This window comes from Lepisosteus platostomus, chromosome 3 (assembly GCF_059453375.1).
Source record: "Lepisosteus platostomus isolate fLepPlt1 chromosome 3, fLepPlt1.hap1, whole genome shotgun sequence".
Classification (NCBI taxonomy): domain Eukaryota; kingdom Metazoa; phylum Chordata; class Actinopteri; order Semionotiformes; family Lepisosteidae; genus Lepisosteus; species Lepisosteus platostomus.
Window position 1 is genome coordinate 19,166,377 of NC_142613.1, and position 15,431 is coordinate 19,181,807.

At 38.7% G+C, this 15,431-nt stretch overlaps 1 protein-coding gene across 1 annotated transcript; it reads right to left on the bottom strand.

Moving 5' to 3' along the window:
* Positions 1-345: 345 nt before the first annotated feature.
* Positions 346-15,318, bottom strand: znf395b (zinc finger protein 395b). The gene is made up of 10 exons (XM_088624814.1): positions 15,068-15,318; positions 11,310-11,599; positions 8,459-8,655; positions 7,780-7,892; positions 6,474-6,688; positions 5,805-5,905; positions 4,617-4,872; positions 4,258-4,347; positions 2,416-2,534; positions 346-1,870 (listed from the first exon to the last, which is right to left on the bottom strand). The coding sequence occupies exons 2-10, from the start codon at positions 11,559-11,561 to the stop codon at positions 1,759-1,761; spliced, it is 1,455 nt and encodes a 484-aa protein (XP_088480940.1). The 5' UTR covers positions 11,562-11,599; positions 15,068-15,318; the 3' UTR covers positions 346-1,758.
* Positions 15,319-15,431: the final 113 nt, after the last annotated feature.

The following is a 15,431-nucleotide window of genomic DNA, read 5'->3' on the forward strand; positions in this document are numbered from 1 at the left end:
ATTGAATACCATACCAGGTATGAAACAGGTGCTGGCTCCAATGATAATGTACACAAAAAACTGTACATTACGAAGTAGAAAAAAATGGGACTGGGTTGATAACTGGATGGCACAACAAAGAATTAGAGTTTTAGTAATCATCAATGAACATCTATCAGAATACTGAGGCAGTCAAAAGAGATGTACTTGTCTGGTTATAGCCTGGGGCAGACTCAGATTTTAAAGTGTGTGCAACTTACACATGCAGAGGAGAACTACACCACTGGCAGATGTATAAACTACATTAATATAGCTTTGAAAAGTTCCTGGCAGCAAAAAAAACAAACTAAATTAAAGTACACAAGGTTAGTCATATTGCACAGTTTCTTTAGAAAAAGAAAATACTCTGCCTACAAATGTAGGGTCCCCATCTCTTAAGACTGCCACAGCACCTCCTTCTTAACCCCATAAAATAAAAATATTTAAAAATCGTCACTAAGAAATTCAGAGAGATAACACGCTGTTGCAAAGGCCCTGAAGTGGACATTAGGGCTCTTAAAAAAACATTTAGCACTTCACAAAATCTTTCAAGCTGATGTTGGATGCTTATAAAGAGGTTCTTCGGCTTATAAGAAAAAAAAGAAAACATTTAAAGAAAAGCTTTCCTGTAGAGAAAGAAAAGTTAAAGCTTTGATCACAGATAAACCTTTAAGAAGCGTACTTGAAATACTGTAATATGTACTTCTATTATTGCAAAGTATTAATAAAAAAAACCGGCAAAACATGATTAGTTTTGTCTGGCAGAGCATAAAATTAGTACAAAACAGCTCATTTATATTTTCACAGGCAACATTAAGCTTTACAAATTCACTGTCAAAAAAGGTAGTAAAAAGTCTACCAAAAAAATTCCCAGACAGTTGCAGTCCTGAGGATTCTGAAGTAAGGGAGAAGAGGGAGCTTTCACTCTGCAATACTTAGGCAATGTCAAAGAGATCTCAATGGAGAGAAGGATGGCCTTGTTGACTGACTGTGGGAGCATGCTCCTCCTCTTTTTCATCATCTTGAGACACAGTGTAATCTATTTCACAGGTCCCAGGAAAATGTACAGAATCTTGTTTTACTGTGCCACTTCATATTGTGTCTTTAGTCAGTCAGTACATCAGAAGGTCAAGTCTCCAGGACAAAGCCTCTAGTGTCTCCCAGCTCAGATTAACAAACCACACTCTCTTTAAATCTATGCACACCGACATCAGCCTTTTATTTATGGACGGTATCAATTGGGCTTCACCAATATGCAGCAGCTGACTGGTTAGCAGAAATATGAGAGGAGTCAGCGATGACGGCTGAATGAGAAAACAAGTCTGCTTCCGACACAGGTTCCAACACATCTGTAAACAGGCTGTCAAACTGGTAATACTGCCACACCTTGGGAAACTGACTGCCCCATTGAGACAAATTAGTGCCTGGGAACAGTTTGGAGGAAGACTGATTAATGACAGGCAGCTGGGTCCTCTTCGTTCGAGAATAGGCCGACTTGTTTTTGGAGAAAAAGAAGATGAGACAGAGATCAATGACACAGAGGAAGAGCAGAGCGTGTGGGGGAGGTGCAGCAACAACCTTGACTAGAATCCCATCTGGAGTTCCCAGGAAGCATACAGTTAAAAAGGTGCAGGTCCAGACTGGGAAGTCAAATGTGCACAAAACGGTTGTACTGAGCTGCACAAGTTTCTTAATGCCCCCTTGATCAGTCAGAGTCTCTGTCATCTTCCCTGGAGAGTTTTAGTCAAGAAACCGTTGACAGGCCTTCTTCCAGCGACAGGCTGTACACCACTGGTCCCGATGCTCAATCCCATAAACCTTGCGGCACTTCTTTGCCTCTCCTCTGGTCTTTCTGTAAAGGATTAATAACAGCAAGTTTACACTCCTGCTGACAACCTTCATCGAAATCTGGCTTTCCCTCCCTTCTTCGCTTATTTTCTCTTTCCATAATTCGGGAAAAAGAATTCTAAAACCTGTATTCCATTTGCAAGGACAATTTTTCTACTATTAACTAATTGGGAATGTAAAAATGGAGGTACAGAGATTTCAACCTCTCCCTAAGCATTGAAGTTATACTGTTACCGAGTGTTCCCATACAAAGCAGCTCTTTACGTTTTGGAATGCCACTGAAAGTGTAAAGATGTTGTATAAATTCACAAGTTTGATTGTAACTGTTACTATTTTACCAAAAAAAACAAACACTTGATTTAAGGATGTGTGTACATGACAACCTAAACGTCAGTAAATGGCAAAAGCAACATTATAGTCAAGTGTAAACTGTTCACCTAGCATGTTGCCATCAACTGTTCACTCTCTCCTCATACTACATCCAATGCCACCGAACAGAGGGCTTTTCACAAAAAAACAAAAACATCCAGCCTGTTGAGAGATGCTGACCTGGAACTACTGTGTCCCCGAGGTGGCGAGCTACTGGCAGCGTGCGTCCTGGGAGGAACACTGTGCTGCTGCAGCCACTGCTCCCCCACGCTGACCGAACGGCTACGAAAGGATGCCACCTGTGGAGATAAAGAGCACTTTGACATTAAGCACCAAAAGGTGTCGAAACTTGTCCAATCCATGCATACTTACACTAATGGAAAAGCACAGTAAAGCTGAAACACAAATCTCTTGGTGCATTACAATGGGCCTTGTTAACATATTCACCCCCTTCCAATGATACCCAATTTTGTGGAATTACAGATATGTATATTTTTTTAGTTCAGCATATTTTAGTTCAGGATTTTTTTTTACAGTTTTTACTGGCATTTATGTTCTGTCACCCATAAAAGCACTCACTGCTTTCACCCATAAAAGCATTCATGTCTTGATTAAATGTATTAATTTTAAAAAATAATATGCATGATTTGTAATTCAATAAAATGAGACATCACTGGAAAAAAGTGAATGGTTCTGCAAGGTACTGTATATAAAAATAGACAAAATTAGTTGCTGAGAAAAGACTAGTGTGGATTTTTTCTTCCCTCTAGGTTGAATGAAACAGGCAATTACATATAGTGACCATTAGATGGCAATATTGTGTAAAAAAAGAGGACAAACTGGTCAAGATATTTTGTTACAGATTATATTATATTCCAATTACATTAAAAAAAGTAATACAAATAAAATGTACTAAAGACCCATCACTGTTCAGAAATTCAGTTTTCAACAATCTTTCAAAGTGACAACACTGAGTACTGTGTAACAAGATTCAGACAGAAACAATACTTAATGCATATTTTGTGTACAAGTATTAGTTTTGGATACTACAATGCCTCTAGCTGGACTGAAAAGGGTTTTAACTGACTAAACCGACTTAACTGACTAGGGTTATAACTGCTGTGTCATCACTCTGCTTTCATGTAGGGCCAAGCTACAAGATTCAGGACAGGCTAAGTATGGTCATGTAAGAGAGTGAGTAAAACAATTATCACAGTACACTGGAACCTCTGATTTTGTAGCTTACACTCATTTACTCTCCATGGCAACACTATGCATTACGATCATGATTTTCTACATTGTATATCATACTTGACAAAGAAACTAAGCAGCATGGTCCAGGATCGCACTGGGATTGGAGACCTCAAATTAAAATCAGTTTGCTGCCTCAAGTAGTGTTGATGGAATAGTAGGAGGGAGGCTCTACCCTTTGAACCAGAGCTTTCAAACCTATGTCTCACTACAGTAACTGTGGCCACTGTGATCTGAAAGGTGGCGCTCTTAGGATGAGGTGTTGATTAAAGGTCCTGAACACTTGGTCATTTAGGACACCTTGGCACTGATCACAAGAGTAGGTGTATTATATCCTGGCTAAATTCTACTTTCTGCTTCAATAATCTGTCTTGCCTAAATTGCTCCAATAATTTGAAATCTCTTTTCACTTTTCCACCTGATCTGCTTCTTCACCGAGTTGGCTGCTCCACTTCAGCAGTGAATAAAGGTGCTCAATTCCTCCATTTATAGCACTTTGGGGTCTTATGGGATAAAAAGGCTAAATAAAATGCCAAAGACTTACCTCTGTTATTTACAATGCTTCATGACACTTTGCTATGCTTTAACCTGGTTTTATTACAGTAAACTAAGGGAGAAAAGGAAATCTCTGTTTGAGTCATTGTCGATTTCCCAATCTTAACCCAATAGTTAACTTGGTAATGAGTCGAGAAAACAATTATGCTTTTTTGCAGAGCTTGAAATCTGCCAGGGTGTGGGAGACTCTTGTAAACCCACTCTCTGCTTTCTTACCTGTTGGCTCTGAAGGACTGGAGGAGAAGGTGTCCAGGAGAATGTGCTGGGGGACACGGGAGACAGAGTTACTTGGACGGGAGGGTTGGCCTGTGAAAAAATAATACAGCTCATCAAAAAAGGCAAGATTTCCATTGGGGGCATACCAGGCCAAATAGAAATGGCCATATAGTAAAACCTGTTATGAAGCACTGATAACAATGACAACTATAAATAATATAAATATTTTTTTAAACCACTCAGATCTACTGAAAAACTACTGCAAGGAATTTCTGAATAAGTAACTGACAGTATAGACATACTGGCATTGCCAGTCTTACAAACAACAGTTGAAGCCAGTCTGTAGTGTATTTTCTTACCTGGTAGGAATGTTCGGAGCGCACCTGCCAGAAGGCACTGGGGGCTGACTGACTGAGGGGACTGGGCTGCTGGGCCCCTGAAGTGGGCTGCTCTGATACGCAAACCCCAGGCCCCATGGGGCCCTGCTGGGTGGGGCGGGGAGGAGAAGCGCAGGAAAGCTGAGGGGAGCAGGGAGGGGCTGCCTCCTGTTCTCTACGGATCTCAGTGTAGTAAAAATCCTCCTCTCTCCGGGAGCGCTCCAGATCACTGCTTTGTCTAAACAGAAAAAGAAAAAGAATCTATCCATTACGAAGGTACTGGCGCACAACAGCTCAGACTAACGTGAAGACAGTAGACATTACTACCTTCAAATCCGTTTTTTGCATCTAATCGGCAGAAAAAAAGCTGTTGTCATCAAAAAACATTCTTGAAAACTTTATCATGTGATATCCCTTTAAATTACTTTGGCTTATGTGGATTTCCAGCACAAACCACAAAACTCTCTGATTACAGAACAAGATGAACTGCATTTCTATATCTCAGCCACTAATTTTACCTTATCAGTCTCTCAAGGAGAGTTTAAAGATGATGCTGATTATTAATACCAGAGACTATTTAACATAATTTCATTCCTTCTGTTTAGCGTTTACTATTTACTAAATGAGAATCTGACATTTTTTCAACAAAAATCCCAACTACATTTAAGTAGTTACTGTTAATAAGGACATGGTATTAACATGGTCCAGAGGAGCAATTAATATATTTTTACTAAATTGGACCTAATGATCTAATGAGATATACAATTATAAAACAAGCACCAAAAATGCTGAACACTATTTGTACATAATTTTACTAACACAAACTTTAGCAAACTTGACAATTTAGGAATTATCTCATTAATAATTTTCCAGATTCCAGATTTCAAGTTCAGAATTCCTAAAAGAAGACAGAAGACTGTCATGTCCAAGGGGTTTAAAATGGGAATCAATAACAGGTGGATATTGAAAGACTCTAAAGGAATCCAAACTGTGTGAACCTCCTGGATCAACAGTAACCCTTTATAACTTGAAACCGTCCTTTTTGAATTTTTCTGTCTGAATTGAGAGCTGTGAAGTCAATTACAAACAATAGTTGAATCATGCTATTGGTCAATACATAGTTCACATTTCTTCCCACATTTAAAAGAGGATAAACAAATTTGTGCTTACCCTAGATGCTGCGTTCGAATGTGCCGTTTGATACCGACCACAGAAGTTAGAATTTTTCCGCAGGTTGGCCAGAGACATTTGTAAGCCACTTTCATGGAGTTCTAGGAATAAAAGAAAGACTCTATAGATCAACCAACACAAAAAACAGAATACTGGAAAATCATATCAAAGTGACCGGTTCCTAGTTCTAAAGGTTAAAACGCTTAAACTGCTCATACCTAGTTCATGCTATAAAGTTTGTCAACATGTCTTCAACACCACTTTAATGACAACTTCAAACTGTCTTCAAACATTCGGCTACATTGTAAGAAGCACTCTGGGATTATACAAACATTCTACCCTAAAATAACACATTTAAACCCAGAATTCCCACAACTGCCAGAATCAGAACAGCATCTCATCCAACTGGGGGAATGGAGAGGAATTTCAGTAGAGCTGACTGCCCAGTATGGGATCTCCTGTCACACACTGAGGAACTTACAGCAAGCCTGTCTCATAATATATGCAATTATACACGTATGTAAATGTTTACTCATTTGTTTTACTGTAAATGTTGAGTCACACCAATAAAAACTAAAGGTTAATTCAATTCTGAATAATGATGTTTAGATTTTGGAGCCTTATTGATTAGTAGGTCTTTATGCGAGTACGTTGGAAATAGTTGGCTACCTTTCGTTTCCTTGGAGTGGGCTCATCAAACAGGACATGGTCTAGCTCCATGTCCAGTCCCTCGTCGATGGGTGTGGTCTGAGGGCCGTCCTCAGCCATTGGAGGTGAAGGGGTGGGACTTGTGTTTCCAAGGTCCCAGCTCCAGTACCCACTACTGCCGCTGTCAGACAGCTCACCACACTCCGTCACCCCAGCAACAGCTATGCCACAGTCCCCTACACAAGACAAAGAGAGCAGACATGACTTAGCACCCATAAAGCACCCTGCTTTAGGAAATAAGTCCTAGAAGGCAGAAGAGTACAAGAAAACCTGATTCAAGTATTCTGAATCCTTAAAACCACTGAAAATGTCAATGTGGTAGGCTTGTTCAGAATCGATAGAGAAACACAATACAGAGGCCAAAAGTTGAAACTACATGGAAGATCATTAAAAACTGAAAATAGGAGGTATGTCTTAATACAAACTCCTACACCAAGAGATGCAGCAGTATGGAATAAGTTACCCAGCCATGTTATTGAAGCTGATATCCCAATATCTTTTACAAAACAACTGGATGAAATTCTCAGATGAATTAGTTACCAACTACCAAACTGTTTATATGTGCTGAATGGCCTCCTCTTGTTTGTAATTTTTCTTATGTTCTTAGGGCAGATTTTATTTGACTTTACCATGAAGTTGGTAATATACTGGTACACAAAAATATTTAATTTCTCAACTCAAAACGTTTAAAAAAAACAATCATTTAAACTAATTATAGATATTGCCACAATGAACAAATACTAATATTTGAGAATATAATATTAACCCATAGAGATGTAAAAAAAATACACTGTAATTTACAAATATGTACAATGTTTACAGGGGTCTTGTCACATGTGCAATGTTTAAAACAAAAATGTTAAAAACTTTACAGCTATCCTTGTTCATTTGTAATCAGAAATCATGGTTGACTTTATCATGAAATACTGTAGTTGATTCGGGAAGAGACCAAGACTGTGTGCCAGGTTGCCCTGAAATATTTTGAAGACAAGCAATAAAAGTATACTAAGGTAAGAAGGAAGACTCATACTGCATATACTATTTTCCATTAACTTCAGGTTTTATACATTCTAGGCTTTAATAAAAAACCCTCCAGAAAAAATATTTTAACTCATGTTTTTGCCATTGTAAGAGCTCACATTGACAGGGTTTCAAAAATGATCAAAGAACCAATCACCAACATGCAAGATGTGTCATGAATACATGAGCATCTATAACATACATTGAGTATTCCAAACAGTTTTCTAACGGAGCAATAGCTACTCACCAGACACAGCTTCTTTCTTAGGAGGACTCTGTACCGCTGGACTGCAGGACAGGCTTGTGAGAACCATGGCAGCCATGATTTCATCCATATCCACAGACTCAGGACTTTTGTAGCTGGATCATGACAAAAAAAATAAACCAAAAACTCAAAAATAGCAGCACACTTTCATCTCAATAAAAATGAAACAAAAGTGTCAGACGCCTTTTACCAAAAATGTCAGGAATCCACAAATATCTGAATTAAGAAACCATCTCCAAAATAAATGACCACCAGTCATTTACTGTTAATGCTTTCTTGTTAACACATAACGTATACACTTGAATAAGGACAGAAAAGTATGGAATTTATACCTAGTTAAGAACATGTGGCAATATACTTATGAAGGAAATAAGTTGACTACTTAAACTGAATGATATATTATGAGAAATTGTTCAGGCAAGGAGATTTACTTTTAAATTTTGGTGAAGCTATACAATCAAAACTCAAGAAACCTTGTCATACTTAGAAAACATCTTAATATTTTTAAAAAATATAATAGAAATCTTGCCCAATTCAGATTTTTATGCGTCACAGATAGGGAATATTTCAAACTCATTAACTTATCTTTACACTGCTTCCCTGAACAGAGAAAAAAAGCAATGCCTGGCTTGTTTTAGCACATACTGGTTAAATCACTCACCTTCTTGGCACATCGATGCTGGAGGAAACAGGGTGGGGCAGGGGCGTCTCTCCCATGGAGCGCCTTAGCCACACGTCCTCGATCTTGCGGAGGGTATGCTGGTTCAGCTCAGGCAGGAACACAGACACCTCATTGTCCACATGATTGTGCTGTTCCACAACCCCAGCATACTCTTGCCCACAGCAGTTCACAAACACCTACAAACAGTTACGCAGGAGGGAGAAGCTCAGCTGGGGAGTTTGCAAACCTCACTCCCTACATCATAACTTCCCTTCCACTTTGGGTAATATAGAACTATCAGAATGCATAATGTTTCATTTAATCTTACTGTTCTGCAATTAACCACTTATCTTTGTGATTTTATCCCATTGCCCCAACGGTAAGAAATTCCAGTGAACTACGTATCATACTGGTTAGTGACGTAATTACAAATCATAAAAAAAGCAATTGGGATGTTAACATTCATTATAAGAAAGCTGCTATTTCTTAATCAGACTTGCAGCAAGCTGGTATCCTATTCTTTGGTACCTGAAAATAGGAAACTGTTCATTCCCAGATGGGATGTCACTCCATCTCAGGGCTACAATAAAGGCACAATTTAGAATAGTCAATTAAACCTACACAGTATGTCTTTGGCAGGTAAGTGGAAAACTGGATTCACTTAAAATTCCACATACACAGTAGACATGTAAAAGGCACACAGACAACAAAGGCAGAATCAAACCCACGATTCTACTGCTCAGAGGCTATTCCAACCTTGTTACCTTGCTAGTTCAAATGATACCAGTTAAATGATCTGCTAAAAATAATGCTGGGTATGTCACATCACATACTTTTTAGGGTTCTTCCAGTGTACACTGCACTCCAGATTACAGTAGGTGAACTTTGGTTAACAAAAACCATCACTCTTTTTCCAGGAAGCTCATTTTAAGTCATTGTAACAAATTAACTAAGAAACACATATGTACAGAATGCTTGGGAAAAAAGCAGAGGAAGACAATGTGCAAGTCTTGTTGAAGCCCTGTTTCCTTACCTCCATTTTCATTCTTTTTAATAGTTGAGGGCTGGATTTGACCCAAGCTTACAAAGTGGGTTTAGAGACAAAACTGATGAACAAATATCAGCTTTCACTTATGAAAACAGATACTGTATGCAGACCAGTGTTCACAGAGCGCAGTGTCCAAACAGATTAAGTGCTGCACCTTTTTTAGATCATGTATGTAAAAAAAAAAAACTTAAATCACCTGTTTTATTTCATGCTTGTGCTACGGCCACAATAAACTGTATTCACAAAACACTTTCTTGACACAATGTGCTCAATCCAGTTTCTTAAACAGAACTGACATAACCCAGCGCTACAATATCAAAAACCTACGCTCACAAAATGTCTCCGAGATCCGATATCTCATTTAAACTACTCTTTCCCGAGATGAAGCTGCTTGAGTCTATGTGTAGATCACAAGTGTCAGACGCCTTTTACCAAAAATGTCAGGAATCCACATATACCTGAATTAAGAAACCATCTCCAAAATAAATGACCACCATTTACTGTTAATGCTTTCTTGTTAACACATAACGTATACACTTGAATGACATAATGACATAACCCAGTGCTACAATATCACAAACCTACGCTCACAAAATGTCTCCGAGATCCGATATCTCATTTAAACTACTCTTTCTGAGATTAAGCTGCTTGAGTCTATGTGTAGACCACAGATAAGGTCAACAAACTTGATGCTTGTAAGTTAAGGAGTTTGGAGGCGGTCTCTGAATGAGAAATGAAACAGAACAATAACTCAGGGTACTGTGACATTTTTTAGGAACTGTGTAAGCACATGTGCTTGCAACACTGATAAATGCCTAAAGCATTTCCTCTCAATGAAGATCTGCGCAGGGTTTTCAGAATACGAAATGCAACAAGAAATGTAATAAATATGGCTGATATATGAATTCCCATGAAGCAATTAAGTGAAGGTCAAACTATTATGGTGCTGGCTGCTATTTAAGAGTGATTTCTGGCAATTCTGCAAACTAAGAGACACCAGCCCAAATGATATGCTAATCAGAACTACGAAGTGGTTAATCTCAAAGATGATACACAGAGAACCAGCCAGAAAGAAGAAACAAAACGCACTGACAAGAAATACTCTGGAATTACTATAACATTCCTCCCTAAAATAAAAAAAAATAGAATTTCCACAAATGCCAGAATAAAAATAGCTTCCCTTATAACTGGGAAGATGGAATAGAAACTCAGTCGAGCTGGAAGCCCAGTATGAGATCTCCTGTCACACTCTGAGAAACAGACAGTAAACCTGTCTCACAATAGATCCAATTATATATGTATGAAAAATGCTTAATAATATGTTTTACTGTGAATATTGTGTTAATTGTATCTGCTTTGTCAACAATGTAAATCGTCGATCATGTCAATAAAACCCTTTGAATTTGATACTTTCATTGAAGGGAAGCTTGGTGAGGCAGTGGTTAGCATTGCTGCCTTGCAGTACTGAAGCCCTGGATTCAATTATTAGGGTCTATCTGTAGGTTCTCCTCGCATTCGTGTGGGTTTCTTTCAGGTGCTCGAATTTCTCCCAACAGTACAAAGACATACTGGTATGTTAGTTGGCTTCTGGGAAAACTCGTCCTGGAGTGAGCGTGTGCATTTGTGTCTGTGTCAGCGTATGCCCTGCAATGGACTGGTGTCCCTTCCAGGGTGTATCCTGTCTTGTCCTTCCAGGTATAGGCTCCAGGGCACCATGACCCTGAATTGGATAAGCAGCTGTTGAAAGTAATCTGCTGTGATTTGGATTCCCTTAAACTACCTCTGAAGAACGCCGGCCTTTACCTTCTGTCCTGGGTACAGCTTGAAGCGACTGAGGCTTTGGAAACCTGGCCCCACGATGCTATCTTGAGAGTATTCCTGCAGCTGCCCATCTTCCAGGGCTACAGTGCACGACCTCACTGCTCCGCCAGGCTCCGAATGCACAGCTTCAATCTGCCCTGGGACAAGCAGGCCATCTCCAGAGGGACATGGGGCGCACACCAAGGTCCCCAGCAAGGAGCGTTTCCCCAAGCGTTTGGGCACAACCGTCGCCATTGACGAACTACAGCAAAGGTATAACGTACTGTCAGCTCCTACCAGGAGAAAGATGACAACATACAAACATTTGATTTAACTTTTGGGATTCAAACTTTAATTTAACAAGTTCATGTGCACTTGTGCCTTTTTCACCTTTCTGCTTGAGGACTCAAGTCCTTTTATTTTTATTACCTGCTCATTTTCAATATAATTTAGAATTTAGATTCTTTTCAAGATACTGCACATCTGATATTTTAAAGCATGCACGTGATTGAAGCAACATCATGTCCATCCTAGGAAACCTTAAGGGATAAGTGTTAATTTTTAATTTCAAAGAAATGGAAAGCTTAGTTGGATCCAAAACTAAAGTGAATGTTCAAACTCAAGAACATCAAATTGCAAATGGCCGGTTTTCTGTACAGTAGAAGCAAGAAGCATCTGAATAACTAACAGCCACCATCAAATATCAGATTCTTACTGGAGACCAACAGTTGGGAAAGTTTTTTTTTATCCAGACCCCTTTTAAATTTGTACCACTGAACTTTTCGCATTACTTTTTGTGAGGTTCTGAGGTTTTTCTGAGATTTCTGAGGTGAAAATCTTTCTTTTACCTCAGAAATATCGCTAGACCACGCCCTATGCTATCACGAACTGCAGCCAAAAAGCTGATCAACACATTTGTGTTCTCTCGAATTGACTACTGTAATGCTCTACTCACTTGGGTATCTAAATCTACATTGAACAAACTGCAGTATGTCCAAAATTCAGCAGCCAGAATCCTGACCAGGTCTAGTGCAAGTGATCACATTACTCCTATCCTGGAGTCTTTGCACTGGCTTCCTGTCAAATTCCATGTGGACTTTAAAATCCTCATGCTCACCTATAAGGCTCTGCATGGCTTGGCACCTCAGTACCTGTCTGAACTATTATTGCCCTACTCCCCACCTCGCAACCTTCACTCTTCTAATTCTGGTCTCCTAACTGTCCCTCAAGCCCGTCTACATTGTAGGGGTGACAGGACCTTCTCCTGTTATGCCCCCAAGCTCTGGAACTTTCTGCTCAAAGATATTAGAGAGTCACCATCTATAAACTCCTTCAAATCCAGACTCAGAACCTTCTTCTTTAGAAGAGCCTTTACTTAACTGGTTCCATTCCTCACCCTTCTGCTTTTCTTAGTACCACCATCCACAGTCTCCTCTGTATATTGTAATTGTGTTTTATCTTGTGTATTCTTTTTATTTATTGTCGTTGTCATTCTGTAAAGCAATTTGAGAAGCCACCTTTAAAGACACTATGTAAAATAAAGTTTATTATTATTATTTTTTATCTGCCTGAACATATACAGTATGTAGTCTTATCTTAGCTGTGCAGGTCAAGATGGAACAGTGTATCTGTTTTTTCAAGATTCTGATGTTGCTTTAGCTGAGTTAATTAAAAAAAAATGATAAATGTATTAATAAAAGACAAGATGAAGTTTTGAAGGGATGAGCACACAAGTTGGCAGCTAATCGGGAAATACAGTAAAAAGATTTGCCAAGGGTTAGATGAGAGAAAACTTTAAAGAACACTAAAGACTATACACCCCCAACATGTGCCAACAAGAGTAAATCAAGTAATCGCTCCCCTTAGGAGACATTTAATGATGCTGTTTAACTGGTATCTATCACCATGAAGTACTAAGTTACAAATGTAAAGTATCATCATTAGTATATTTCAATTCCCCCTTTTAGCTAGTTTAAAACTATATGGTCAGTTGTGGAAAGCTAGGAAAGCGATACCTCATTTTTGGAATTCGAACCCATGATATTCTCAATTCTTTGGGATCAAATGAGCAAAAACCACTCATTTAACTAAGACTAAGTCATATTTGGCTTTGTTTTCTTTTTCCTTCTTTACGTCAGTATGACTCAAAGTCATGATGCTGGATTCATTGCAACAGAAGGTCTCTGGTTACGTAAATTCTAACTTTGCATGAAGCAAAGTGTGACCACATGGCACGTCTCTCATGGTCTGTTATAATAACGGTTTGTTACGCATTCTAATCTACTGCAACCGAGTGCTGGAAAGTCCAACCACTGAGACCAACTTAAAATGTTCAATGAAAGTAATGAAAACAGGTCTCAGCTCAATCAAGCCCATAATCCCACACCATACCTGGCAAATACAGTGCAATAAAATTGGGAACACAGCTCATTTGTCATTTCATGGACCCAATTTAATCAGTATAAGAGCATGCTGTCCACAAATGAATTAAATTGCTATACAACAATCTGAAATTTGTTTCCGAGTTTTGTTGGGGAATGCAACAAAAAAATACTTTGTCATGCTTAATTACTGTTGTCTTTTTTTTTAAATAGTTTCCATTAGAGTGTAAAACCATAGAATACTACACTCTGGTGTCGGGATACAGTGGAAGTCTCCATATGTGCTGAATCATTAGAAAATGCCATGCTGACCAATGGTAATACTGGTCCTGTTTGTAAAATCCCTATTACATAAAAACAAAACTATCATATTGTCTTTTTACATACTGAAACATTTCCAAGCCACCCCAGAATAACACATGGCAGTTTCAGGCTTCATGAAAAAAGACTCATGGTATGCATCAGTGAGTGAATACTTATTTCAGTTCCATGACAGATACAACTGCTGGAAAACGTCTAGTTTGACTTTATGCCTCATCTTTAAAGAAACAGAAAAAAATATATTACAAACGGCCTTCGCTGGCTGCATGGTTATTAGCCGAAGGGTCTGTGCTGAAGCGCAGCAGCAATGCAACAGAACCTGTGAAACACTTCTCAACGCCCCCTACAGACCCTCACCCGCGTAGCCAGGAACATGGTTTTGCACCCGGCATCTTTTCACAAGCTGCTTCCAAATATGAACACGTCCTATTGCCGAATGCACTGAAGCTCAAGCGCACATATTGCAATGCAATTGCAAAACCCATCCCATTTCTAGCGCTAAAACACTCAGTGTGGTGATCCTAACAACAGTTAATTATTTTCTTTAAAAAAAAAAACTTTCTCCCCCAGTGTCCACGTAACTGGATCAGAAGTTTGCAAGTTGAGAGGAGGGGGGGCTCCACTGTTTATGGAACAGCTTGTTGATTTTTTTCTTTTTAAAATCAATACAGGTTTTTTTTACTGTAACCTTTTTTAAGGATGCACAACCGTTCTAAACCAAATCGACCTGCTTCATAAAATCATAACCGTCTCTGAAAAATAATCATTGAATTGCAAACTTAAAATTAAAAACTATTAGTGAAAAGTAATATATAAATTATAATTCGGCTATAACAGGATCTCATGTTTTTTAAAAAGAGACTTCCAGTAAAATAGATTCGATTTTCTTCTTTTAAGAACAGCCCTTTATGGAAATTCTACAAAACAACACCAAAAAGGCGATCGACGCAGCACAAATTCGATAAATCTAGTGCAATCCAAACTCGGGATCAAAACATGAAATAACACTTTAAGTGAAAACTTACATTGCAAAATAAGTTTCAATGAAGATTTACATACCTTCTCTTACGCTTCTCTTATACCGCACACACCCCCTCGGTTAAACCTCGACTCTGACCGGCAGCAACTTAAAGTCGATGCTTTCAAAGCCAGCAGAAGGGCTCTTGTACGCTCTAAAGGCAAACATGGACTGGATTTCAGAATGGATTGGATTAGCACCTGAAAAGTCCGCGGTTTTTGAGGCGCAACTGATTATTCTGCTCTGTGATAAAAAGCAGTATTATTTTGTGTGTATTTGTATTTACATTGATTCAAATTATTTCTAGATATTTTATTATACTAACCTATATAGCTATCTCTAGTTAATACGAAGATTAGATGCAGTTGCCGCATTTTATAAAAACCCTACTCCCCAGACTCTTTC

What these genes read in the sequence shown, in the direction of transcription:
- znf395b (XM_088624814.1), bottom strand. Translation starts at nt 11,561, where the DNA reads ATGGCGACGGTTGTGCCCAAACGCTTGGGGAAACGCTCCTTGCTGGGG. An exon ending in AGCATCGATGTGCCAAGAAG is followed by an intron (nt 7,893 to 8,458) that starts GTGAGTGATTTA and finishes GTCATGATCCAG; the next exon opens with CTACAAAAGTCCTGAGTCTG. An exon ending in CAGTCCTTCAGAGCCAACAG is followed by an intron (nt 2,535 to 4,257) that starts GTAAGAAAGCAG and finishes TTATCTCCACAG; the next exon opens with GTGGCATCCTTTCGTAGCCG.